The sequence below is a fragment of the Talpa europaea genome, assembly GCF_964194135.1.
Source record: "Talpa europaea genome assembly, chromosome: 3".
Taxonomy (NCBI): domain Eukaryota; kingdom Metazoa; phylum Chordata; class Mammalia; order Eulipotyphla; family Talpidae; genus Talpa; species Talpa europaea.
Window position 1 is genome coordinate 137,597,803 of NC_140069.1, and position 25,328 is coordinate 137,623,130.

The 25,328-nt window shown below is 40.4% G+C and overlaps 1 protein-coding gene across 1 annotated transcript in view; it reads left to right on the forward strand.

The window, feature by feature from the left end:
- The window catches only part of EXOC4 (exocyst complex component 4), a gene marked incomplete at both ends in the record, with an annotated part of 653,799 nt that overhangs the window by 446,583 nt on the left and 181,888 nt on the right, over positions 1-25,328 (forward strand). The window contains one exon of the mRNA XM_084230488.1: positions 12,159-12,378. Coding sequence (XP_084086614.1) covers positions 12,159-12,378 — 220 coding nt within the window. The remainder of the gene's footprint in view (positions 1-12,158; positions 12,379-25,328) is intronic.

The following is a 25,328-nucleotide window of genomic DNA, read 5'->3' on the forward strand; positions in this document are numbered from 1 at the left end:
TTGCGAAATAATTTTTCTGTTTAGATGTTCTTCATGTTTGTGCTATGATAAGGAATATATTTATTATTTTTTCCATTGCTTTAAAAACAGGACTCATTTCTTAGATGAAACCAGGGGTTCACATTGGGTTTTTTTGTGTGTGTGCAAAATACTTCTATAAGCTTTTTCTGTCTCTTACATATTCAACTACAATTAGTAGCATCAATCAGCCCAAGAGTACAACTTGCTGAGCAAGTAACCTGATTGCAGACGCTAACTCTTGTACAGCTGTTTTATCTTCTATGTGTTTTAAGTATTTGTTATCAACATAATGGCAGAGAACTATCATTTCTGCAGGAACTGATCAAATTGTAATTGAAATTCTTCTGCAGGGTCTAGTTGTTCTTTGGAAATGTTATTTATGTATTCCATCATTTAAATGCCTATACAACTGACAGATACTCACCTACAAATACTCAACTTGACAGGAGGCTGTTTTTCTCCTGTATTATTCCATATACAAATGTAATGATCTGTACTTTCCTGTATCTCACATTTGTGGGCAATATGCAATATGAAAATTTGAATAAAATAGTGGTAGAAATTCTACAGTCTTTAATTCCTATCTAATAAGTGGACCTAGTTATGAAACTAACTATTAAGAAGGAAATGACTCTCTGAGGCTTCTAGAAGGAAAGTAGGACAGTAATAGCAGAATGCCAGCTGAGATAGCTTAAAATGCTTATTTAGCTTAGTTCACTTTCAAGATTAAGTTGACATTACTCCAATCCATATTGTCATGTTGAAACCCAAAGATGTGATTTGACAGTATATGGCCTAAAGTGAGAAGAGAAAGCAGAGAATCTCTTCCAAATAGGAAAGGACTCCGTAGGAGGTAAATTTGAGGAGAACTGGAAAAACTATAGGAAATAACTTTGTGGATATTGTTGCAAGATAATTATAGATCTTGGTCTGAGAGAACATGTGGATGTGGGAGCAGAGGAAGGAACCAATAATAATATGAGAAGATAACTGTGGCTAAATTGCAATATCAATAAGTATGTGAGCAAAGGAGATAGAAGTAAAAAATGCTAGGGGACAAGAAATGTCTGTGACCCACACATATACTAAATGTTGACTAGGGGGATCACTCACTGTTTTCTGGATACTTTTTCTTAAAGCATTTTGCATTCAGATTGGCAGTAAATCAGGTGATTGAATAAACATAAGAGTAGAATAAGAAATAATTATAAGCTCAATTCAAGAACATGGTTAACTGCCAAATAGGCTCATTAAAGATAATTCAAATTGTGTTTTCCAAAGTATTCATTTATTCAATATAATGAAATCCACCCTGTTGAGGCACTGTGGAGGAGAGAACCAAGTGGCCGATCTGTCTCTTCCAGCAAATATATACTGTAATTTTATCCCAGCGGGCTCACGACTCATGATTTTGACACATAAACACCTCCAGTCTTTGCCGTTATTGATGCCCAAGTTGTGTTCAGCTTAGAACAGATTCACTAAATTTCACATTCCCAGGAATCTGACCATGTTTTGATGGAAATAGTTTGCCTGAAATGCCTCCTATCGATGTGTTTGCCATAACACATGCATAATTTAACTTCACAATCTCTTTTTCATTTCACTATTTTTTTTTTTTGACCTTGTTTCATCAGCCATATTTATTCCCTACACTGTAGCCTTCAAATAAGCTGTACTCTGTAACCCTTTTATAAAGCACGGGCCTTTAAAAACCAGCTAACAGAAGTAATCATAGAAACATAATATTTCTTAAAACATTTATTAACGGGTCCACTGTGCTTGACATAGTGTTAAGCACTTCAAGTAGGATTCAAAGATGTACAAATCACAAAGCTCTGAAGGAGCTGACTTCTAAATGGAGAGTGAAAACACATAGGGAGAATAGGACAAACGCTACATAATGAAGTCAAGTGGTTCAAATTAATAAAGTAGTTTAAAGAAATAAGGAAAAACTTTCTGAAGGAGTGAGCTTTAAATTGGTCCTTGAAGGAAAACTATAGTGAAAATGACAGTTTTTCAAACATCCACTTTAGCTCATATACCCTGATTCAGAAAATGCCTGGATGGACTAGAAGTAGACCACACAGAAATCTCGAGAAAAGACATGAGAGTACACTGAAAGCAACATTTGCTGACAAAATACATGATCAGACTGACTTGTTGATACCTACTAGGTACAAAGTTCTCAACAATCAACAAAGACATATTCTTTTCTCCTCAAGATGTCTACAGACTAGGAGGGAATACAGACACCTCAACAGGAATACTCTGTGGACTCTGAGTGCTGTGGGGAGAACATGAAAGGACATTTAACTAGATGCCAGGGAGAAGACCTCTTGGAGACAGTAATGTTCAACTAGTGGTTGTAAAAAGCACATGATAATACTGTAATACCTCATAAAGTTATTGTGAGACTTTCATAAAAGAATCCATGTGAAGCTCTTCAGTCAGGACTTGTTTAAGAGCTCAGTAGAGGGCCTCCCCTGGTGGCGCAGGCAGTTGAGCACAGCGCTGTGAAGCTGTCTGCAGCCTCTGCAGTGCCAGTTGATCCCGGCCGGCCTGCGAGGGTCCCACATGGCGCAGCAGACCTCTCCTGTCTCGCCCGCTGCTCCCCTCAGCAGTGTATTTCGTCAGTCTGTCTGTTCTGTTCCCCGCTTTCTCTGGTGAATCCTCTCACCCTCCCGCGAATCTGGCCTGTACCCTGGTTCTTGTATAAAGAAATAAATATTTTTTAAAAAAGAGCTCAGTAGATGTAAGCAACTAATACAATTCTTGCTAGATTTCCTCATATCTTGCATTGGATTGTCTACGGCCTGTCTGATAACAAAACTCCTAGAACGTGTCACCTTACATGACACGTAAGTCTCCAGGAGAGATGGTAGGCATTCTGTAACAAGTTCTGAGTTTTTTTCCTGGAAATTTTTCTGACAGCCTTATCTTTTATAAAAAATTAAAAAGGAGAGGTTGTTTGACTATAAATAAGATCAGGGAGAAGGATGAAAATAGAATTGTAGGCCTATGGAAAAGCAGGATTATCATTATGTCTCTCAGTTTTACATTAAGGTATGTATTTATATGCATTCCTTTTGGTTAAAAAAAAAAAGATTGCTTGATATTAAGGGTCAGTGTTTGAGTTGCTTCAATTTCCAAATTATATGCTTAAAAATTTTAAACCACTGTCATTTTAAAGAGGCTTACTTCATTTTACCTAAAGTGCTTTTTAGTCTGGAGGGAACACTTACATGTAGTCACAAATCACTTGCAATATACTCTTGGTAAGATTTTTTTTTTTTAAGTTAAATTTGTTTACAAGACTGCAGACTTCAAATTTTGTAGGTAATATTCTTTGCTCCCTCCCCTTAATGATTTTTACCTCTTTTCTCATCTCATCCTTAGGCAGGAATTTCACTCATCGCAAATAAGAGCACCCAAATCCCTTTTTAATTCATTAGTTCAGCAAATTGTCTCGTAGGGGTATGGACTGAGGAAGCGATCCGGCTCTGCAATGATGAGCTTATTTTGCACTTTTACCCAGGAAATCTTTCGGCACAAAAGGCACAGATAGTTGTTACACTCAGCATGAACAATTACAGACTGTTGGGGGAGGCTCTTCCTGATGTGCCAATGACTTAGTCCCATGAATTAAGAGGGAAATGTGCTCTAAAGTGCATTAACCTTTATGGATTTTTCTTTGGTTTTCATGTTCTGCTGATTTATGGTCTTAAATATGCCTGTTGCTGCTGTTTCTGAATGAGTCACTGGTAAATCATTTCTAAATGGTCTTTTTTGAGTCAGATAGTCCAAGTTGAATATATTTACAATCAATTCTTAGATTTCTTTCCTTCTTTCCCTCGTTGTTTTCAGTTTGCTCTGTGCTTTAAATGTCATTTCTGAGAGTAATTGAGTAAGTAAGCAAGGTGTCTCATGGCGCCATGAGACTTGTCTCTGACCTTTTTCATGACCTCACCTGAGTTTGATTCCAAAGGTCCATTTACCCAAGGACAGCTAACTGGTCAGTTACTTGTCAAGGATGGGCTCGTTGTAGATTGATTTTTGTTTTCATCCAAAGCAGGCATGACAAGGACTTTGACTATTCAGTGTTCTCTTAGAGGCCCCACTTTCAGCCTTAGAGTGATGTATAGAAAGTGTCACCAGCACACAGGACTCTGTGATTAGTGCTACTTTTTACATGGGCACATATTTCCCCAGAAAAGTACATTTGCCTGTCGCTGCTGCATTCACCTCTGGACTGAGGAGAAATGTATAATTTATTTTGCCCTTATAACTCATGCATTGTATGTGCTGTCTTCTTGTTGCTACTGCCGTGTTTTGCTTTCTTTCTAATAAGACCAAAACACAAAATCAGAGGTACAACTTTCAGAAAATTCAAGTTCAGAATTTTGACTTTTAAAGATTTAATTTTTTTATTTGTTAATGCATAGTAGAACTGGTATAGGCCAGAGGTACAGGGTGTGAGAGGATTCATCAGAGACAGAGTGGGGAGCAGAACAGGTGAATCTACTGAAATACAAAGCTCAGGGGAGAAGCGGGCGAGACGGGAGAGGTCTGCTGCGCCATGTGGGTCAGCTCCCTGGCTGGGGATCAAACTCAGGCCCCAATGGTGATAGCGCCTAGAATTAACCCCTCTGCCACCAGGAAGGCCCCCAGAATTCTGGCTTTTAAAGGATAAAACATGAACTCATTCATGTTTCTGTCATAAACAGTGTGTTACTTGTTTATTGCTAATTACATTTTTAATGAATGTATCTGTAACCAGTAGTGTCATGTGGCATTGAAGGCTGGAGATATTAAATGTGACAGCAGCCCGCTGCACTGAGGGACCTTGCCATGGAATCTCCCTTGCATGTGCTTGGTGATGTACACAGAGCTGCTGCCAGCCTGTAAATATCACGTAGCTTTCACATGGAGACCTTGGACCTAAATAAAGACAAGAAGATGCTTGTGAATTGTTATAAAAATGTCTTTGCATCTCTGCAAGGTCAAGGCTAGATTAGAAGATGCATTAGTGGAAATGATACGATGAGATGCCCTGAAGAATGCAGGTGATGCAGGTGATCAGAGGGATAAATCCCACATTTTGCTGGCTTTATTCCATGGCATCAGGGGGGGAAAAAACACTTTTCAGATAAATATTTTTGTGCATACTATTCATCCTAAACTACCAAAAGCATAGGTGTGGTAATACACAGCAAAGCCAGAAAATATGAAAATGAAAATAATTAAAATATTGTATGTTGTCTGAATACAAATTATGTACCAATACAATACATACATTCAAAACAAATCGCAATAACAGTGACACGGTTTATGAGAGACAGAATGACTTCCTTGAACTCCAGCACTCTGAATTCTGAATTTGAATTTTCTGAAGTTGGTACTTTTTATTTTTTGTTTTTATTTTATGGGAAAATGATGTTTCTCCACAATTAGATTCAAATTTTGTATTTTGGCAAGGATATCAGAGAAATGATGCTGTCTTATCCCCTCTATCATATCATCTTGGGAGGCATGTGATGTCACTATGTCCCATTAACAGCCAATATTGGCCATAGAATTTTAAGTATTATCAGGGTGTAAGTGTAAGGAATACTTGCAAACTAGGAGCAAAGTTAGTCAAGTGACTTTAAGTATCATTGTTCTCACGGCAATGATAAAATACTTCTAAAGTAGAATACAGCTCTTTCCTGTTCAAGAATATTTCCAGCTAGTAGGAGTCATTATTCTTGGGTGAGAAAAAAAGGAAAAATGGCTTTTCCATGAAATATGATCTGGGATGAAGAGGCTGGACTAGCCTGAGGTTTGGGGCGCTTGAGTGAAATTTTAATTACAAATTTCCTTGAATAAAAATCAAAGCAAGATAAAAATGTTGAAAATACTGGGTCACAGATAGGTAGTGTGGGCTTGTATGTGTTGTAAAGGACACATATTTGCTATAGAAAAGAGTAGATATAAAATATAAGTGTCATATAAGTACAGATTTTAGGAGGTCCCCTAGATGATGATGGTTTTCTGAAATGAATACCTTCTATTAAATATTTATAGCAGTATTAGAATTTGGGATATAAGATTCATGCTTCAGACTCTCAAATGCAATGAGAATGGCTAGCCTAGCCTCATTATTTGTTTCTCGGGTTATCCTACTTTACATCCTTAGGTTTAGGAGACTGATCTGAATTAGATCCTCCAAATCCTGTAATTAGAGGCTCTGCATGTAGCTTTCTGTGGTGCCTTTTCTTTGATTCTCACCATTTCTTTCCCCATATACACAGATGTACCTGTGCTTTGTGTCTGCCTTTTCATCATGGTGGGGATAGGAAATCATCCCCAATGTGAGAGCACTTCATGAGATTAGATAATACCCTTTTGACAGGATTCCATCTGTGTTCCATCTTCACTTTGAAGTGAAGTGTTTTCTTTCCTAATGAGATGCTCGTCACTGTTAAAATTTCAATGCTTTCTTACTCCCCTAGTGCTGATTAGGAGCATTGTAAGAAAAACTGGGCTTTCTAATGATTCTCTTCTTCACCCTTGACTTTCTCTTCTGTCCCCCATTCAACAGATCATTTTTAAAGTATTTGTTAGGTAAAAGGAGCCATACATTATATTGCGGGAATTTGGAGGAGGGATAGAATATATGCAGGCCCATAAAATATCATGAGGAGCAACTCCCAGGATTTTCACTTGTTGAAATAATTCAGCAGGAGGAAAAGATATTCACTGTGGGATTGTCTACAGTACATCCAGGAGGCAGTGTCATTGTTCCCTAAAGATTGTTGGGGCAAGCAATGCTGTGTCATTGTCCTGATGGAACAAATTTGTAATTCCCTGTGGAAGAGCAGAGTAGAAAGAAACGTGAAAAACCATATTGCTCAAAGTAGAAAACAGAGTGAGAGTATGGGTAAGGACCGCAGACTACGCTTCTTATAACAGGCAGCTACTAACTTTGGGTGGTGGAGATATGGGGCGATTTTCCATCTTTTTTCAATCTTTATTTGGACGTCTAGTCAAAATTCTTGAGAGAAGGGCAATGTTTGTCAGAGAGGTCACACCCTAGTTTCTAGAACTATGGGTCAACATTAAAGGACCCGTTATTCAACACTTCATCCACTAAATGTTTCCTGAGAGCCTACTACGTGCCAGCCAAATAGCAGCAATGGACACTGTGTGAATGTGATGGTGAGGAATTTATCCTTGGTGCCCAGCCACATAGGGCTTTGGTGATACCCACATCTTTTTGCTGCTGAAATAGTCAAACTGTTAACCTTTTCAGACCTAGTGGTTTGAATGGCTGATTATGGACATTTTCCTGGGAAAGAAAAGAAGCAAGATGGGAAAATATGTCACACTTTCCTCTAATCTCTAACCTTATCAGGGTTTCCATCGCAGTCCTAATTTTACAAATAGCAACGGCCACCATTTAGTGAATTACTATGCCTCAACCTCAGTGCTGAGTCCTTAACTTTCATGTCCTCATTTCATCTTCAGAACAACCTTGTGCATTGTACCTATTCACAGGGTGTGTAAAAGCAGAATTAAAAGGGGCTAAGTAGGGCCTCCCCTGGTGGCGCAGTGGTGAGCGCTGGGCTGCAAGGTTGCCCATGGCTTCTGCAGCACCGGTTCAATCCCCGGAAGTTCAATCCCGGCGGTTCAATCCCGGCCGCCGGCCGCTGGCAAGGGTCCCACATGGTGCGCAGACCTCTCCTGCCACCCGCTGCTCCCCTCAGCAGTGTACTTCGGTCCTTCTGCCTGCTCTGCTCCCCGCTCTGGCTCTGGTGAATTCTCTCACCCTCCCATGCTTCTTACTGTACCCAGTGCTTGTGTAAATGAATAAATAAATCTTAAAAAAAAAAAAAAGAAAATTAAAAAAAAAAAGAGGGGCTAAGTAGCCTGCCCAAGACTGCCCATTCCAAGATTCACTCAGGACTGCACACTGTGAGAACAGTGACCATGACTGATGTACCTCACGGATGCTTGGGGATATTCTTAAGCTGTGTCCTTCCAAAACAGGACAGTAGGCCCATTTAATGTAATAGCTTCTCATTTTTGAGTGAAGAAGGGGGTGGGTAAGACAGCCCTGATTTTTCCCTTTCATTCTCACTCACATGTTTCTGGCTTTCTGTACAGTGAGGGCACACGCAGCTCTGGAAGCAGATTGGGAAACATGTTGAATGGGTCCCCTCCAGTTAAAGATGACAACATCAACCCTCATGTGTCATTTTGAACTGATGTGTGTGCTCTAGGGATGAAGCTATTTGTATTTGGAAGAAATCATTCAACTGAAAGTGATGGGAGCCGCTCCATCAGTGCTGCTCGGGGCAGTTGCATATTTTAGGGACACTGTAGGCAAAGAAGGGACGAGAACAACCGAAAGTGTGGGTAGCTTGGAGCCTTATGTCATTCTGCTTCGGAGCAAGTTGACTATTAAAAATGTCTTCTAGCCAATGTCAAAGAAGTTGAAAATGTAAGAAGTACTTCTGCTCAGAAGACTTTTTCTAAGTCCCATTAAAAGAATAAAAAGGGATTCTAATGATGGATTTCCCTAATATTCAAAAAAATCAAAAGATCTTTGCTGTATTTACTTACTTGAAGTTTAATTAAGTGGTTTTATCTCAGCAACATATCAAGGAGACCAAGGAGTACCTGGGTGGGGGTCTTTTTTTTAAGGGTGAGATGAGCTCAGAGGGGGTCAGTGTAGCAAGCTGTAGGATTTGGAGATTTTAAAATTATGGCTGTGATTAAGCACCTATGTTTTTTTTCTCCGCCTACTCTATGCACTCTCTTCCTAAGTATTTATTATATCTTGTTCTGGGTCATGGTTTTATTTCCCTTTCCTTGTTAATAGCAATTAAGAAACCTCATTGTTCTTTCTCATGGCCTCTCAATATTCAATTTCTTTCCTGTGTTCTTTGGATTACCTTCTCGTTATGATAATACTGTGTGTGCTGCCACCCTCCTCCCACTACACACACACACACACACACACAGAGGTTAATGAAGTGTTGATCTGAGTGTTGAACTGGTGTTATACACTACAATGTATTTGTTTAGTAAGTAGAGGAAACTATTAGGTTAAACAACTAAACTTAAGCATCATTTATACTTTAAGTGTGGTCGAATTAGAAAGCAGTTTATAAAATATAGTCTCTGGTATGTGTAGGTAATTATTTTTCTAATTTAATTTTACTTGTGTTCTAATATATTCAGAGTTTTAAAAATATCAAATGATTGGGCCTCCCTGGTGTTGCAAGAGGTTAGTCTTAGCACAGTGAAGATAGCAGCAGCCACTGCAGCACAAGTCAATGCCCAGATAGGGAGGTGACCCACATGGCACAGCAGACCTCTCCTGTCTTGCCCGCTGCTCCCCTCAGCATTGTGTTTCAGTCAATCTACCTGTTCTGTTCCCCACTCTGTCTCTGGTGAATCCTCTCACCCCTGCACCTCTGACCTGTACCCCAGTTCTTGTACATAAATAAATCTTTTTAATACATAAATAAATGCATAATACATAAATAAATTTAATACATACATAAATAAATCTTTTTTAAAAATCGAATGGTTATAAACACTTATGATTGAAAAGTCTTAAGCCCATTTTTCTTCCTGACCCCCTCTACCACTGCTGCCTACAGTTTGTTTTGAATCTTTATCCTAAGATAAATAAATGAGCATATATAAGTCTTGTACAAAGGTCAGTAGAGTAAACACTACTAAATACATACTGATTTGCACTAGTGTATCAAAAGCTTCCATGCTTGGGAGTTGGGAACTGCAGCGAATGCCAATGTGCAGCTATGCCCCAGTTCATTTAACTAACCCCTGATGGATGAACTTTTTAGTTTCCAGTCTTTTGCCATAAAAACAATTCTACATTGATGTATTTACTCTGGCACAGATCATCTCAACCATATTCAGATATAAATGTCTGAAGAATTTCCCAGAAGTGGGATTTCTGGGTCAAATGGAAATGCATTTGTAATTTTGAGGGATAGTGCTAACTTGTCCTTCACATCGTCTGCATCATTTTTCACTTCTATCAAAAATATATAAGAATGTTCCTTTTCCCCACACTTAGACCAACAGATTGTTTTCAAACTTGCAGAATACAAGAATATAAAAAATGTTATCTTAGTGTAGTTTACTTTTCATTTTTCTCCATTTGAATCAGGTTATGTTTTTTTTTTCCTGTTATTTAATGGTATTTGTATTTCTTTTACTGTAAATCCTCTTTTCATCTCTTTTGATCATTTTTGTACTCAATTTTTTTTTTCCTAGCTGTCATCTGTGATATGTTACAACTATATCTTCCTACTTAGTCATTCTTTTTTTGGTCTATTTCATAAGATTTAATTTCCTTTCATTTCCCCTCTACTCTTTTTTGAGAAGAATCTAAAGTACACGGCACCCCCTGGCTTTGCATGACACCATGGAACTGTAATGCAAAACAATCTTCTTCAGCGAGGAAAATCACAAGTGTTGCATGGTTTTTAAAAATGTTTGTCAAAATGTTAACAGCTCTCTTACTGTCAGTGATAAGTGTATACAGACATGACAACATAAGAAAAGGAATTTGTATTTAATACAGTGTAACAGTGTCACATTAGAAACTCAGGAATTCAAGTATTTATTTCTTCAATTACAATATTATCAACCACAGCTTGAATGGTGCTTGCTACCTTCCCACTGTCCACTGCACCAGGCCCAGCAGGCGTCTTCTATGCCCTTGTGAATTGTTATTTTCTTCTTTTGTAAGTCTGGATCAGCTGCCAGCATTTTAGTCTTTGTTTTGCAATGTCCTGAAATGCCTCCAGGAGTGCTTTAATATGATGTATTTTGCCAGCTTCACTTCATCTCTTTGTCACAGCCACTTTCCTCATTTAGGTCCGTGGGTTCACCTTTAGTCTTTGCTTCTCAACCTGGGGCAGTGCCAGCCTTCCTGGAGCTAGCTATTGCTTCTGTAAATCCACTTCCCTGCTCCCAGTGCTGGTACTTTTAGTTATTTTTTGCACTTTTGTCTTTTTTTTTTGACCTGCTCCCTCTTTCAGTTACTCATTTTATAAAATGTCTCTGGGAGACCAGGCAATGGTACAGCTGTGAGCTCTGCTGCCTGGACTTGAACTGAAGAACAAATGCGCAAGCACCAATCACTGGTGGACTTTGAACAAAGGGACATGGCTTATCCCTGATTATGATGAACGTCAGTTATTTACCCAGAAATTTCCACACTGAAGCGCTAAAATTTATACTTTGTGCCGTAACTCCCAGCTGCTGTGGACACTGGAATTTAAACCTTATTGTTGGAGGACTAGTATTATTAATTAAATTGTCATAACTTAGAATTGTGAATTACATAAACTTGCAAAGCAGGAACTACCAGTACAGAAAAAGTACAAAGAATATGATAACAAAGAGCTACAAACTCATTGACTATTATTTATGCTTGAAGTGTTTTAATAAAGGACATTGGTCATTACAAATAAGATTGAAGAGCTCCTTTGCCCCCCCATCCCATTTCCTTTTATAACTTCACAACTCACATGTCACAAATTAGAGAATATTCTTTCTCCTCGCCACCACTTTCCTGTCTACACGTGTAAAGATCTCAGAGAGAAATATGCAGTATTTGAGCATGTACTTTGCAATTTGCACCATGGAGGAAAGAATCTAGATGATCAGGGATAGTATCTAGATGATCAACCAGGCATTTATTCAAAAAACACAAAACCCTGCATCTCAGTGTGATTGCTCATAAGCATTAGCTAGACATCCAACAGTGTGGTATCTTCAAGTACCATAAGTCAGGGTGTACAATGAACATCTTTTTTTTCTAGGTAGTCAACTTATTAAAAAGAATGCCTCTTTGTTTCCTAGGATGTGGTGTGGTGACATATCTGAAGGGTATGATCCGGTACCTCACGTACAGTGTTATAAACCATGTCACCGCAATAAAATTAAAGCAAAAACAACAAATTGAGCACACCAGAAACAAATTCTGGAACTTTATCCACATCTCCCCATGGAAATGGCCAAAGCCTAGTGATATGTGTGTCTTTTGCCTTATTTCTTTAACTTTTTTTCTAATTCATTTAACAACCAATTTCCTGTTTGTCTTCCAGATTTATTCAGGAGATTGAGCATGCCCTGGGGCTTGGTCCAGCCAAACAGTGTCCTCTTCGGGAGTTTCTCACTATGTACATCAACAAAATCTTCCTCGATCAGGTCTTGGCAGAGATCAACAAGGAGATTGAGGGTGTCACTAAAACATCCGACCCCTTGAAGATTCTTGCTAATGCAGATACCATGAAGGTTCTGGGGGTGCAGCGACCTCTCCTGCAGGTAACAATCTACTTTGAATTTAGTTTTTATCAGTAATTTTCATTGACTTGGAACGAGTCACAAATTAAAAGAAAAAGAATTACCATCTGTTTCCATAGTCATCAGGGGCAAAACAACGGGAAATAAATCAAACAGGCACTAGGGAAATTTAGGACTAATGTAGAGATAATGGAAATTCCTGACGATCTTTAAGGAAAAAAAAAAAAGTTCGCTGTGAGTATGGGAGACTGTGAGTCTCGCAGACTGTGAGTCTCATTAACATTCAGGGGACTCCTCATTATTTGCCTGGAACTTGTCCTTGAAAAGAATTCTTTTTCAGATGGTGAAGGCATCCTGGAGTATGCAGGAAGGCAGTTACCCTGCCTAACCTCAAGTACCAAGCCCTCTGTGCCATGGAGTTATTCAGCATAAATAACTTGGCTAGCTCACAGGGATTTGAACCTATTTAGTAAACTGAAGTCAGATCATTTAATTCAAGTTCTGGTCTTGTCAATATTTTGACAAGATTTTACTTTGACTATATAAAGAGCTTGTTGCTGGACAGAAATAATTTGTCAGTAGATGTTTGAATTAGGCTTGAGGTATTTATTTCGTTTCTTTTTTTTTTAGATAGTGATTTGGAGGTAAATATAAAACACAGAAATTTGGTATGAGTTTAAGACATGGGTATACATGAACTATGACTACTTGGTAATGGAATCTTATGGTTTTTCTTCATTAAAAGAATGATGGAACAATTGTATGTTTTTACATAAATTATGCAGTATGAGCATATCTCAAAATGTGCAAGACTTGAGCTATAAAGAAAAGTTGTATAAATGGAGGAAAGTTATAGTTGCCCTATAACTTCTGCCTTGATATATGTCTTCCTTGATTTTTTCTTCTGTGTGTATTAGAATTAATAGAAATTCTGAAACTTTCATAGCAAATATCCTTGTTATGAGCATTCTTTTTATATGATCAAAGTCTTCTACAGCATTAAGAAAATATAATAGGGGCCTCCCTGGTGGCGCAAGGGCTTAAGACACAACCTATGAAGCGGTCCGCATCCACTGCAACACAAGTTCCATCCTCGGCCAGGGAACAACCCACATGGTGATGCAGACCTCTCCTGCTTCGCCCGCTGCTCCCCTCAGCAGTGTATTTTAGTCAGTGTGCCTGTTCTGTTCCCCACTCTGTCTCTGGTGAATCCTCTCACCCCCCTGCATCTCTCGCCTGTATCCCAGCTCTTGTATGCATAAATAAATAAATCTTAAAAAAAAAAAGAAAATGTAATAGGAGCATCTGCATCTCCCAGAACTCAAGTAACAGCATCACACCTAGGAAAGCATTCACTTAGATTGTCTGAGGTGGTGGTTGCTATGTTCCTGGAGAGGGATTTGTTCTGAGTGTGGGAAGCAGAGAAGAGAGAAAGGCAGAGGTATGTGTTCATTTGTCCCTCTGATGGGTTCTTCCTCCACTGGCTCTTTGTTGGCTGGATTTTTCTCTCTGAGTCTCAATTTAAATGTCACCTCCATGGGGAAGCTTTTCCTAACTTCTCTACCTAAGACCCCCTCTGGCTATTCTCCATTCTCCCCATCTCTCTTACACCCCCAATCCATTCTCAACACTGAAGGGAAACTCTTTGAACAATATTCCAGAACTCCCTTGCAAAGTGACTTATGTTCATATTCTACCAATACATAGAACTAGCAGGAGACTGGAGGGTGGCGAGGAGTGCGAAGTTAGTGTGTCTCTGACTTCTTTCCTCTCCACTTTAGACCTGAGAGTGCATCCCCCCATTAGCAGAGGTCCTGCCAGGGCCACTTCCTCCAGAGCGCCAGCTCTTACTGGACACCATTTCTTCTCCTTGCCCTTTGATTACAGCTTCCTGCTGCATAGTCTCTGAGTGCCTCCACATGCCTAGTTGTATCTTTTAATGCTGCCTGTTCTACCTCTGTAAGTCATCTCCTCATTAGTGTTTCTTCATTTGAACCATTTGAATAGAATTCTCTTGTGTCAGGAACCTGAATAGGTATCCCCAGTTAGTCATGTGAACACTTTTTTCCCCTCTTCTTAACACAACTTTAAATCTTATTTAAATCTATCTATTTTCTAATTTGTTTTATTTTCTGTATTTTCTCCCTAGAATGTAAGTTCCAAAAGAGTAGTATAAGACTAGACATCAGGAAGGTGCTCAGTAAATAATTTATTGAATGAGTGCATACATGCATGAATAGGTGGGCAGCAAGGTAGATGGATGGATGGGAGGTGGGTAGGTGGATGGATGGATGGCAGGGTGGGTGGATGGGTGGATGGATGGATGGATGCATGGATGGATGGGAAGGTGGGTGGCAGGGAGGGTGGTTGGGTTGATGGATGGATGGATGGGCACAGAGAATAAACTTTGAAAGTCATAGATAACTGTAGAATCAGAGTGGAAACTTGAGGGATAAATAATTACAGAAACTTATTTACATTTATCTTTTGTCTGACCATATCATTAGCTTTGTATTTATGTCCCTGGTGTGTCAAACTATATGCTTTACAGAGCTACTTTGACGTGCTTAGAGTACTGAATTTAAAGGAAAACAAAAGGCAACTATGTACTACAGGAATGAATCCGAGAGCCAAGATGCTGGCTTATTAAATGATAATTTTCAGCTTGAGTAGCAAAGACACATTAATACTCATAACTAGTTGACTACAATCTGGGCCGTGTCAAGGCTTTGCGCTGCCAGTGAGCTGACGTCTCTGGGCATCCAAGCCACGTGCTTCTCTGATCACTCCCAGCTTCATCACCAGTCATTTGTACACATTCTGTGCCTCTTGTTCTTTAAATCAATTACTCTATTCCATGGCTAGATAAGAACTCCAGCTTTACCTGTTTTCTCTTTGACCTTGTCAAGATAGGATCATCTATGTGAGTAAATCTTAACACCATAAGCCATTCAAGCAGTTAATCTCTAAATTTGTTTTCAGAGCCAAGGCTCCTGCTTTCTTATTTGGTGGTTTTGTTGCCCTCTCTCTCTTCATAAAAATTTTATTTTCTGAGAATGCAAATTAGCTAGACAATATCCATGCATTTGTTTAATATCCTCAGAGCTACAAGATTAAAAAAGCAAATGAGGAGATATTTATTTTCCTTTCCCATCTTAAGAAGTTCTCTTGCTTAACAATGCTTGTAAATTGTTTTCTGATGTGATTTCCCATGTCCATGTTTCAGTGTGTCTTAAACATGTTTTGGTGTCATCTTGATATTTTTATTCCCAGCTCACAGCAGTGACCTATCTAAAGAAAAGGCAAGAAATAATTCTCAGAAATTTTAGCAGAGATTCCAGAACAACTATTGAGAAGGGAACTTGGAGAAATCTATGTGTGAAAGATACAGATGGGCTAAGCATCCAGTTACATAAAGCAGGCAAGTCTTCCCTCTGGGAGACTGTTGTTGGGTGCACAGAGCAGAAAAAAGGACCATGCCTTTCCCCTGAGGTGGCCCCCAATGTCAGGAAACATTAGCCCACTGGCTTCTCCAGGGAGTGGGGAGCACTGTCTCAGGGACGCTTTCATTCTCTGATGAACACACAGGAAACCCCGGACTCTGTCTTTACCTCTCTAAAAGGGCATCTCAGCAGCACAGACAGTTGGTTGAGGGGCCTTTCCTTGGGCAATACTAGCCTTTTGCATTGGTAACTTCACATTCAGAATTCATAGGCATAGAATTCATGGGAGAGAAGGAAAGAATAAATTGTAGGCACAGTTTTATGAGTGAATCACCTTTACAGGTGTTGGCCCCAAGAATACAGCACCATAGTTCTAGTAGTAATAGAAGTAGTACTAATACTAATGATAACTGTCATACTAGTGGACAGCAGTGATGATAGCGGCTAACACTTCAATAGCATTTTCTGAAATTCAGACACTATTCAGAATGTTTTAGAGGCATTGACTTGTCAGTGTTCTATATCTAAGCAATAGCTTTGCAAGGGTGTTATTGGTATTATGGGGAGAAACTCTGATATTAAATAACTTGCATGTAGTCACATAACTAGCAAGTACTAGAGTGCTAATTCAGACACCAGCAGCCTAATCCTGGAGTCCCTTCTCCAAACCAGTTCTACTCAAACTGTAACCTGAGGTGTTTGTTACCAGTCAGCTATGAGATGTAGAAAATTAGGGTAAGCATTTAGACTCTTGCTTTTTTTTTTTTTCAAGGCATTAGACTATGGACTCTAATAACACAAAACAGAAACTTGTGTTTTCTATATCATTGTGGGTTTTTTCATTTCTTTTTTCTAATAATTTATTGTGTTTGATAAAGTATCAAACTGCAACAGATTGGTGACCTGGATTCTTACCATAGCAGAAGACTGTGCTAAACCCTTACCCAGCCCTGTAGTGCCTCACAGAGAAGTAGAATTGTAACCCTGACCATCCTCCTTGTCTCTGTGCGCAAGGTACTTTCCAGCACCTGGAAAAGCTGGGGTATTATTGCAGGTGCCTCTCTCCTAAATCCCCTAGAACAGTGTCTACAATAGAAAAGATATTCAACATTTCAATGGGTGACTGGGTGAGTGAGTACAAATGAGCACATCAGTGGCAGTCCTTGGTGTAAAGACTTGTGTGTGCATGTCTCCCCCATGGTATCAGGTACAAGATCTTGAATTTGAGGTTCATGACAATGAACTTCACAGTTTGGATGCTTCGAATGCTACCCATATGGAGGTAGAATTGAATATACTTCATGGTTTTACCATCTGAGATTCTTCCATTGGCATTACTTTTTCTGCAAAATGGCAACTCCCCAATGCAAGGCAAAACAGTGCTGATTTAAATGAAGGAAATCTCTCAAGAAAAATACCTCATTTCTCCCAAACCAGATCTTCTGCCATTCTGGTCACAGAGCTATTAAAACAATCACTGGAAGTGGTACCCCTGTCTATAGGATGCTACAAATTGTTCATTCCTCAGACATGAAGAAGCATTGACTCAGCACCCTAGTTTATCATAGATTGGGGCCTGCCATTTCATTTATTCCTTCTCAAGTGTCTCCATCCAAAAAAGGAAGGGAGGGGGGTGTTGAACACTAAGAATAAGGTTTTTATCCCTTGCCTAGTGAACATCTGCGTAAACAAAAAAGTAGATGTCAAGTTTTGTCCCCCACTTCCCCATGGAGCACCTGATATCCTTGCTACTTAGAAAGTGGTTGGTGGACAAAAGCCTCAGACCTCTGGGTCAGCATCTGCATATGTGCTGTATCTCCGGGTCGTCCGTATGCACGTTAAAGCTTGAGAAGTTCCACCTTATGTCCGCACAGCACAAAGCATGGTCAGTAGAGTGGCAGCTACAGCAGCATCACCTGAGTTGCTGAGCAACACAAGGTCCTGAACCCCCCTCCTCTCAGGGCCAAGCCCAGAACCTTCATCATAACCATCATTGCCTGCTGTGACACACCATTCCCAGCTACAGGGTGAAAGTGAAATATAAAGCTGTGGACTCCACAGTAACTTAAAAAAAAAAAACTTTTTCAGCTTTGTTTCCTAGGTGCCCAGAAATTGTAACAATATTTGCAATGGCAGCAAAAGCAGCTTCCTAGTCTAGCACATTGCTGAATTTCACAACGTTCTTTCCAACCGCAGGATGGGCCTTGGTTTTCTGGCTCCGGGAGGGCAATGTAAAACAGCAGCAGCTTCCCTAATGCTTGGGCTCAAATTCCTGCCTTGTTGGAGTGAAAAACATAAGCCAGGCAAGTCAAAATTTTTAGGCAGTCTTGAAACATTTAAAGCATATTTTCATTTTTCTCGCCGCCCCGGTATTTGTGGGGAACAAACACCGGTTGGAGTCTGCCTTTGAACACCACACTCTCGTCTCCTCCGCGGGCAGCCAGCTGCCCACTGTTGCCTGCGGGCAGTGATCAGGGGTTTTCAACACCACCACCCATTGGAGTCACCAGGAGCTTTCTGCCCACGTCCTGTCTCAGCTGTCCTGTCCCACTGATCCAGGCAAGGGCCCCGGGTAGCAACATTTTCTGAGATCCAAGCATGTGGCCAGAATTAGTGTCCCTGGCCTGCATCTTTCTGCTCCACAGAATGATTATTGCCCTGAGCGGGAATAGGTAAAAATATGAGTATGAGGGGGGAAAAAAATAGGTAGATTTTCTAAATCAATCAGGTTTATAATGAGAGCGCTGTTCAATACTTTGAAATCAGACTCCAACCAGTGTTTGTTCTCCACAAATACCAGGGCTGCGTGAAAAATGAAAATATGCTTTAATGACTGGGGATTTCAACCCCAGTCATTTCAACGGGTGACTCTGTGGCCAGGTCCAAACTGCTAACTTGTCCACAGTTATTCCCTCTTCTTTAAAATTAGAATAATGAAGTATGTTATAGCAACACTATTCTAATGATTGGATGAAACACCAATTGGAAAGCTTATCTCTTTCTCCCCACATGCGTGCGTGGCGGTGCTGGCTGCCCTGATGCCTGTCTCCTGCTTGCTCCTGAGCTCCCCACTTTACAGGCTTCTGACTCAGCTCCTCCACCTCCATCTTGGTCTAGACATCAACCTATCTCTCCTGGCGTCATTAACTTGCTCTTCACCTGCTGCTGCTCTTTATATTCTAGCACCCACCTAGTAACAACATCTTTTCCTGCCCCCCACCTCCCTGCTATGGCAGTAAGAGATACTATTTCATGCCCTTTCTCTTTGTCTTGAGCGTGTGTGCTGATCGCCTATTACTATTAGAAGCCTTCTGCAGTTCTCATGACCATTAAAGCCAGTGTCTTAGTTTCCTAGGCATTCTCCCATAAATACCACAGACGTGGTGGCTTAAAACAGCAGGTTTATTCCCTCACAGTTCTAGAGGCCAGAAGTCACAGGCCCTCCAAAGATGGCAGAGGAGGGCCCTGCTTTGCCTCTTCCAGGCTCCGAGGGTCCTAGTGTTTCTTGGCTTCTGGCAGCAGAAGTCCAATCCTTGTTCCCGTCGTAACCCGCCCTTCTCGCCTGTGTGTCCATTTGTCTTTCGCTGGCTCCTCAAGCTAAGGACACAGTCATTAAATTTCGGACCCACCCAAAATCAGCACGCTCATTTCAATCCTCACCTCAATTACATCTGTAAAGACCATATTTCCAAGTATGGTCTCACGGTAAGGTGCTATGTAGAATGTGAGGGGGACACTATTCAACCCACTCCAGCTAAAACTCGGAAGCGAGTTGCATAAAATGCAATCTGTTGCATCTATTCTATTATCTTCAAAGACACTCTAGCAACAAGCAATATATAAGTATTGCTATTTAGGTAAGTCGGCCAGGCTGATCTAAGTTCTAGGAGTGAGCAAGGTTCTGACAGAAATTTTCTGGTAGGCAGTGTGCTTGCTGGAGCTCTGGTGAAGCCTTGCTGCAGGTTGGTAGACACAGCTGTGTACTGTAGACTGATTAACTAAAGACAGTTGCACTGATGCCCAAACCTATTATCTCCCCAGCTAAGTCAAGGGACTGCCAGTAACCTCTTGCTGGTTTCCCAAGGAAGTGTGGCCAGCAGCAATAGCATATTGTTTTCATCATATCAAATTATGTTAATATGAAGAAAGTTGCATTGAGTGGCATTTGCCTCATTGCCAATTGTTGCCTCTCCGCTGTGGTACAGAATAGAATAACTTTTATTAGCGTAAATAGATTAGTCCCATTTAAGGCCTGCTGGCAGTCATTATGAAAATCATTAAGTTGAAAAAGAGAGCTGATCAATTGATTTTTTTTTCCCCCTGTAAGCGCTGAGAGATGGTACTAATGGTCTCAGTGTGCTAAAATAAGTCTTAGAACCAAGTTGCCGTGGGGTCTAATTTGATTCTTCATTGCCTCTCTAGACCTAAGGATATACTAACTTACCACAATGTATACTTTTGACTTTCTTTGAATTTTGCTCTTATTATTTCATTGTATTCACTAGCAGTATTGTTTGCCATCTTCATGACAAGTAGGGACCTCCACTAACCAACTACTTGTAACTACTGCAGGCTTCATCCAGCATGATGGAGTAGAAGATGCCTTTATTCTTGTCTTTGGTTGCTTATATTATCACGTTGGCTTTTGACACTCACCTGTTCACCTCTGAGACAACTGAGAAAATGAAATCTTTAATTTCTAATGGGGACTTTCAGCATCTTACACTATTCAGTGGTGCCTTCGGATTGTCCTATCAGATTGTGTTGGTTTCGTGCTGTTAATTCTATCACTTGATTTTTTTATTTATTGTGTGTGTGTGTGTGTAATTTTCTTTGTGACTCTTCATGACATTCAGGAAATAAACTAATGTAACGCTGGGAAAGTATATGAAATGGGGACCTTAGACAATCCCAGGCTTATTTTTCCTAAGCATCACTTCCCTCGTCTATATGTGAGAGTGATTCTGGGCATGCTACCTCAGGAGATGCAGGTGAGAGGCACCAGGGGATCATGTATTCAGCAGGGCTTTTATCATTGGCTCTGTATGTGGAATTGTGTTATTATTGGTGCATTGGCCCTCGTGATTGCATCATTCAAAAACTCCTTAAGCATTAGAAGTCATAATGCTAATAAATCGCCTACAGAGAGGCACAATGTTTCCTGTTAGGGGAAAGTTTTACTGATTTTTACCAAAAGTTTGTTTTGTATATGATCAGATAACCAGTGCAAGGACCTGGCATTAATTTTTCCCAGTTTACCATGAAATATTTTGACGTCTGAAAATGTTTAAAAAGATTTATACAGGGAACACCAACATTCTCACCATCCAGATTCTATTGTGAGCACGTCACCATATCTGTTCCATTGTATAACCAAACCTGTCATCGTAATTCTTCTTCATTCATCCCAGAAATGAATTTCCATACATTCCTAAAAATGTTACCTGGTGTTGTTCACAGGTTTTTAATGTCTTACTTAGAAATTCTGAACCTAAAGAGAAATAAATGTACCTGGAAAAGAGATGTTTTGTTAAGAGTATTCAGTTTCTGAAAATAGCCATCCAAAAATTTCTTTTCATTAGTGTCATGGAATAATGACACTAGTTATTGTCACTGTTTGTACTGACTAGTATCTTTACTGATAGAATACCCCAGGGGATCTTGTCCTCTTAACTGTTGATACTGAAGGCTATGAAGTGAACCAGTCATTTTTCATGTGTAGAAAAATAGGCTCAATAATATGACCCACTTAAATTTTTACAAATACCTTTTTGTCCTGTCTTCGGATGGAAACAAAATAGGATCTTATCTGACTGACTGGTTTTCTCATGGGATTTCCTCTCTAACCAGAATTCTGTAAGTAGCTTTCTACAAAGAAGAAAGAAGAAAAATCTATACATATAAAGGTGCACACGTTTATATAAATGCACATGCTAAATTCTATAAAGTATAAGTAGCTTGGCTTTGGAGACAGCTCAAAGGGACTACAAATGGAGAAATTTTTGTCTTTTGTCTGTAAAATATCATGTGCAACCAGCCCTATATATTGTAAATAAGTCATGAATGATCTTAAGGTTTTTGTTTTTTGACTTAAGTTATAATTCTGAATTTTTTTTTCCTAAGAGAGCCATCTCTGATAATGTGGAACAGATTTTAATTTAGATGCAACTTTTCAAACATCCATATATTATGTCTTGGTCCTGAGGTCACTTTAAAAAGAACAAGCTGGAAGGCTTCATCCACGTGGATAGAGGAGTCACGAGGGGCTGCCGAATGAGAAAGTAATTACAGTTAGTGACACTGTTTACCAGCTTTGCTTGGCACTGAGGAACTTGTCGGAGCACCAGGCTGTTTCAGAATGACATCAGTGTAGGGATAAACCCCTGGTTTTAAACCAGAATTCGGAATTTACTTTCTATCTTAGTAGAGGTAGACCCACTGATGGCAGTCTTACTTGTCACCTAGATTATTCTAAGAAACAGGCCTTATTTGGGGGAAGTATTTTGAGACTTTGATTGACTCCAGTCTGTTTTGATCTTGCCTCATCCCACTCCTTGGTGGATAAGCAGGAAAGAAGGTAATGACTTATGACAGATCTGCTGACAGGAACGGAACTACATTAACCCTCTGTCGCTCAGATCTTGAGAGAGCTGCCTTGGCCTGAAATGTATTTGACTTTCCTTGCTAACAAAGGCATCTTCTGATTTCTTTCTTTTCCTTAAATGTGAGAGAAGAGGAAGAGAATCCCATCAAAGATACCAAGGAGAGAGAAAAGTCTGGCTCAACAGCCTAAGCAAAGGATGGTTATCATTCTTGGGGGGGAAGGGAGAGGGTGGGTAGGAAAATTGCTGACTTGGCAAGATTCCTGCTGGGAGCCAGACGATTGTAGACAGAACTGCTGCTCTCGGGAATTTCTGAGGTTCTTATCCTAGGTAATTTTTGCCCTGTCTGGATGTTACAGCTCTGTCTTAGAGACAGTCTACAGAGAAAAGGGAGAACAACCAGACTGTCTCAGCTCAACAGTTAAATGGCACTTTAAGATGACCTGTTCAAACAAAGCAGCTTTTTCTTCATGCTTTTCAAGGGTCCTGTCCTCGCCACTTGCATGTGCTCCATCTTAGCACAGACACTCAGAGACGGGCTGTGAGAATCTGTGCATCGACGACAAAGGTGACATGACACTGCTGGCTCGGTTGAATTTCTAATAAACCACAGTGAGAAATATTTATTAAACACCTACTGTGAGCTCCCTCTAGACAGGGAGATGTGGAGATACAGAGGAAATGTGAAGCCTGGCTCCCCTTCCTCAGGAACTTCCAATTCAGTCAGGGAGTCAGAATGTCTCACACCTATGAATCTAAGAATGGGAGAAGATAATTCTGAATCAAGTGCTGAATGTGGGTTCAGAAGTTGAGGGCTTTGAGGGAGAGAGGATTCAAGAGACCCGAGGCAAGACATGGATCCTGAAGTGGGCATGTGGGATGTACAAGCAAGGAGAAGGCAAACGAGAAAATCCCCCACAGAAGGGTCGTGACCTAAGCAGACACCAAGAGTGTGTTCAGGAGACAGTGAGATTCCTCAAGATGAGCCAGGAGGGATGGACAGTGAAAAATAAGGCCCACAGCGCACAAAATGCAGGCAGAGGTCTGACACGCTCCATTGAAGTTTACTTTCACAGTGGAAAGTGGTAGAGTCCTGAAGTTGGGTCTGCTTTGCAGAGTATGGGCTAGGGGACTTGAGAGGCAGGATTACAGGGCAGAGAGCCTTGAGGTGGCGCATCTGCCAGGCAGGGCTCCAGGAATGCAGCTGAGGCCCAAGTTTCCCAGGACTGTTTCTCCCCAGACAGCAATTTCAGGTGGTGACCTCCCAGCTGCCTGACGTTTGGGGCGCTCCAACATTTTCCTCAGCTCCACATTTGAAATCATACTTTTGATTGATCGTCATCATTGGCCAGACAAGCACATCAGGGCCGCCTTTCGGGATGAGTATTTCTTTATGCTCCTCCGTCTCTATTCTGAGCTCACAAGCAGGCACTGGACAGGCTTCTTCATTGCCTCTGTCCATGAGAGCGGCTACCCAGCTGCAGCCCGTTCCTATTTGCGTCAAGATTAAGCTGTCCATTCCTCATTTATTGCCTTCCTAGACACACAGGAGCTCTGGCAGTGAGAGCCCCACTCTGAGGAAAAGGCAGCAAGCCGCTCGCTCATTAGCAGGTCATCTCTGTCATTATGTCCTTTCCGGATTGTACATATTGGAAATAGTCTTCTGAGGAGAAAAGAAAATTCCGTGTAGGCTTCTAGTTCCCCTTCCTTTCTCTCCCTCATTTTTATCTGCTTTTTTTCTCTCCCCATAGTGGCAGCTATTCCCATGATGGATGGTCATATCTTTGGAGTCCAGGAGACCCTGAGTATTCACTTGCAAATAGCTACAAAGTCAAATTCAGATAACTGCACTGAAAGGGGAGCCATTCCTTGCCGTTCCTGTTGGATACACGCTACTTCTCTTTGCCCCATTCCGACCACACGCGCTTAATTGCTTCTTCCTTTTTATTCCACAAAGCATTTCTGAATTTGTTCTCCCCTTGGTCGTTCCAAGGTCAAGGTTACCTATCAGGTGCTTGCAGAAGTGCTCTAGTGACCTCACCGGCTACCTTCACCCAGAGCTTCCCAGGCTTCACCAGCAAGGCAGCCTGCCTGAGCAGAGAGGACAGGCTTATTGGTGAAATGTTTTTCTTCTTGAACAAGGAATGTCTCCTTTCATTCAGTTCTTTCTACATTTTGCTTTAGAGCTAAAGGAAATCTGTGACACATAGTAGGCACTCATGTGTCAAGGAAATAAAATGGAAATTGCCCACAGTCACATTAAAGGGGGACCTCTGATTTATGCAGTAAGAAACCCAGTATGTAAAACCAAACCTGTATTATTTGCCAAGAAAAATGACATTAAATAGTTGGGTGCTTTAAATACACTTTTATTTTGCAGGAGGTTTAGATTTACAGAGAAGTTGCAAAGTTAGTACAGAGAGTTCCCACATACCCCACACCCAGTTTCCCTTTTATTGACATGTTAGTGGGGTGCATTTGTTACAATGAATGAGTCAATATTGATATCTACTTTATGAATTAAAGCCTAAAGTTTATTCAGATTGCCTTGCTTTTTGCCTAAATGTCGTCTATTCCAGGATTTCATACCCCATGTAGTTGTTCTGTCTCTTTAAGCTCTTCTTGGGTATAGTAATTCTTGTAATTTTCCCTTTTTAAAATGACCTTGGCAGCTTTGAGGAGTGCAGCTTAGTTGTATTGTAGAATGTCCTGCAATGTGGGTTTTTCTGCTATTTTTTTAATGATTGACTGGAGTGATGTGTTTGGGGGGAAGAATTAGAGGCAAAGTACCATTCATCACATAAGAGGTGTATCTGTTACCAACATGACTTATCACTGTCAATGTCAGTCTTGACCAACTGGCTTAGACATTGCTTTTCAGGTTTCTCCACTAAAAAATTCCTTTTTTTCCCCATTTCCATAGTCT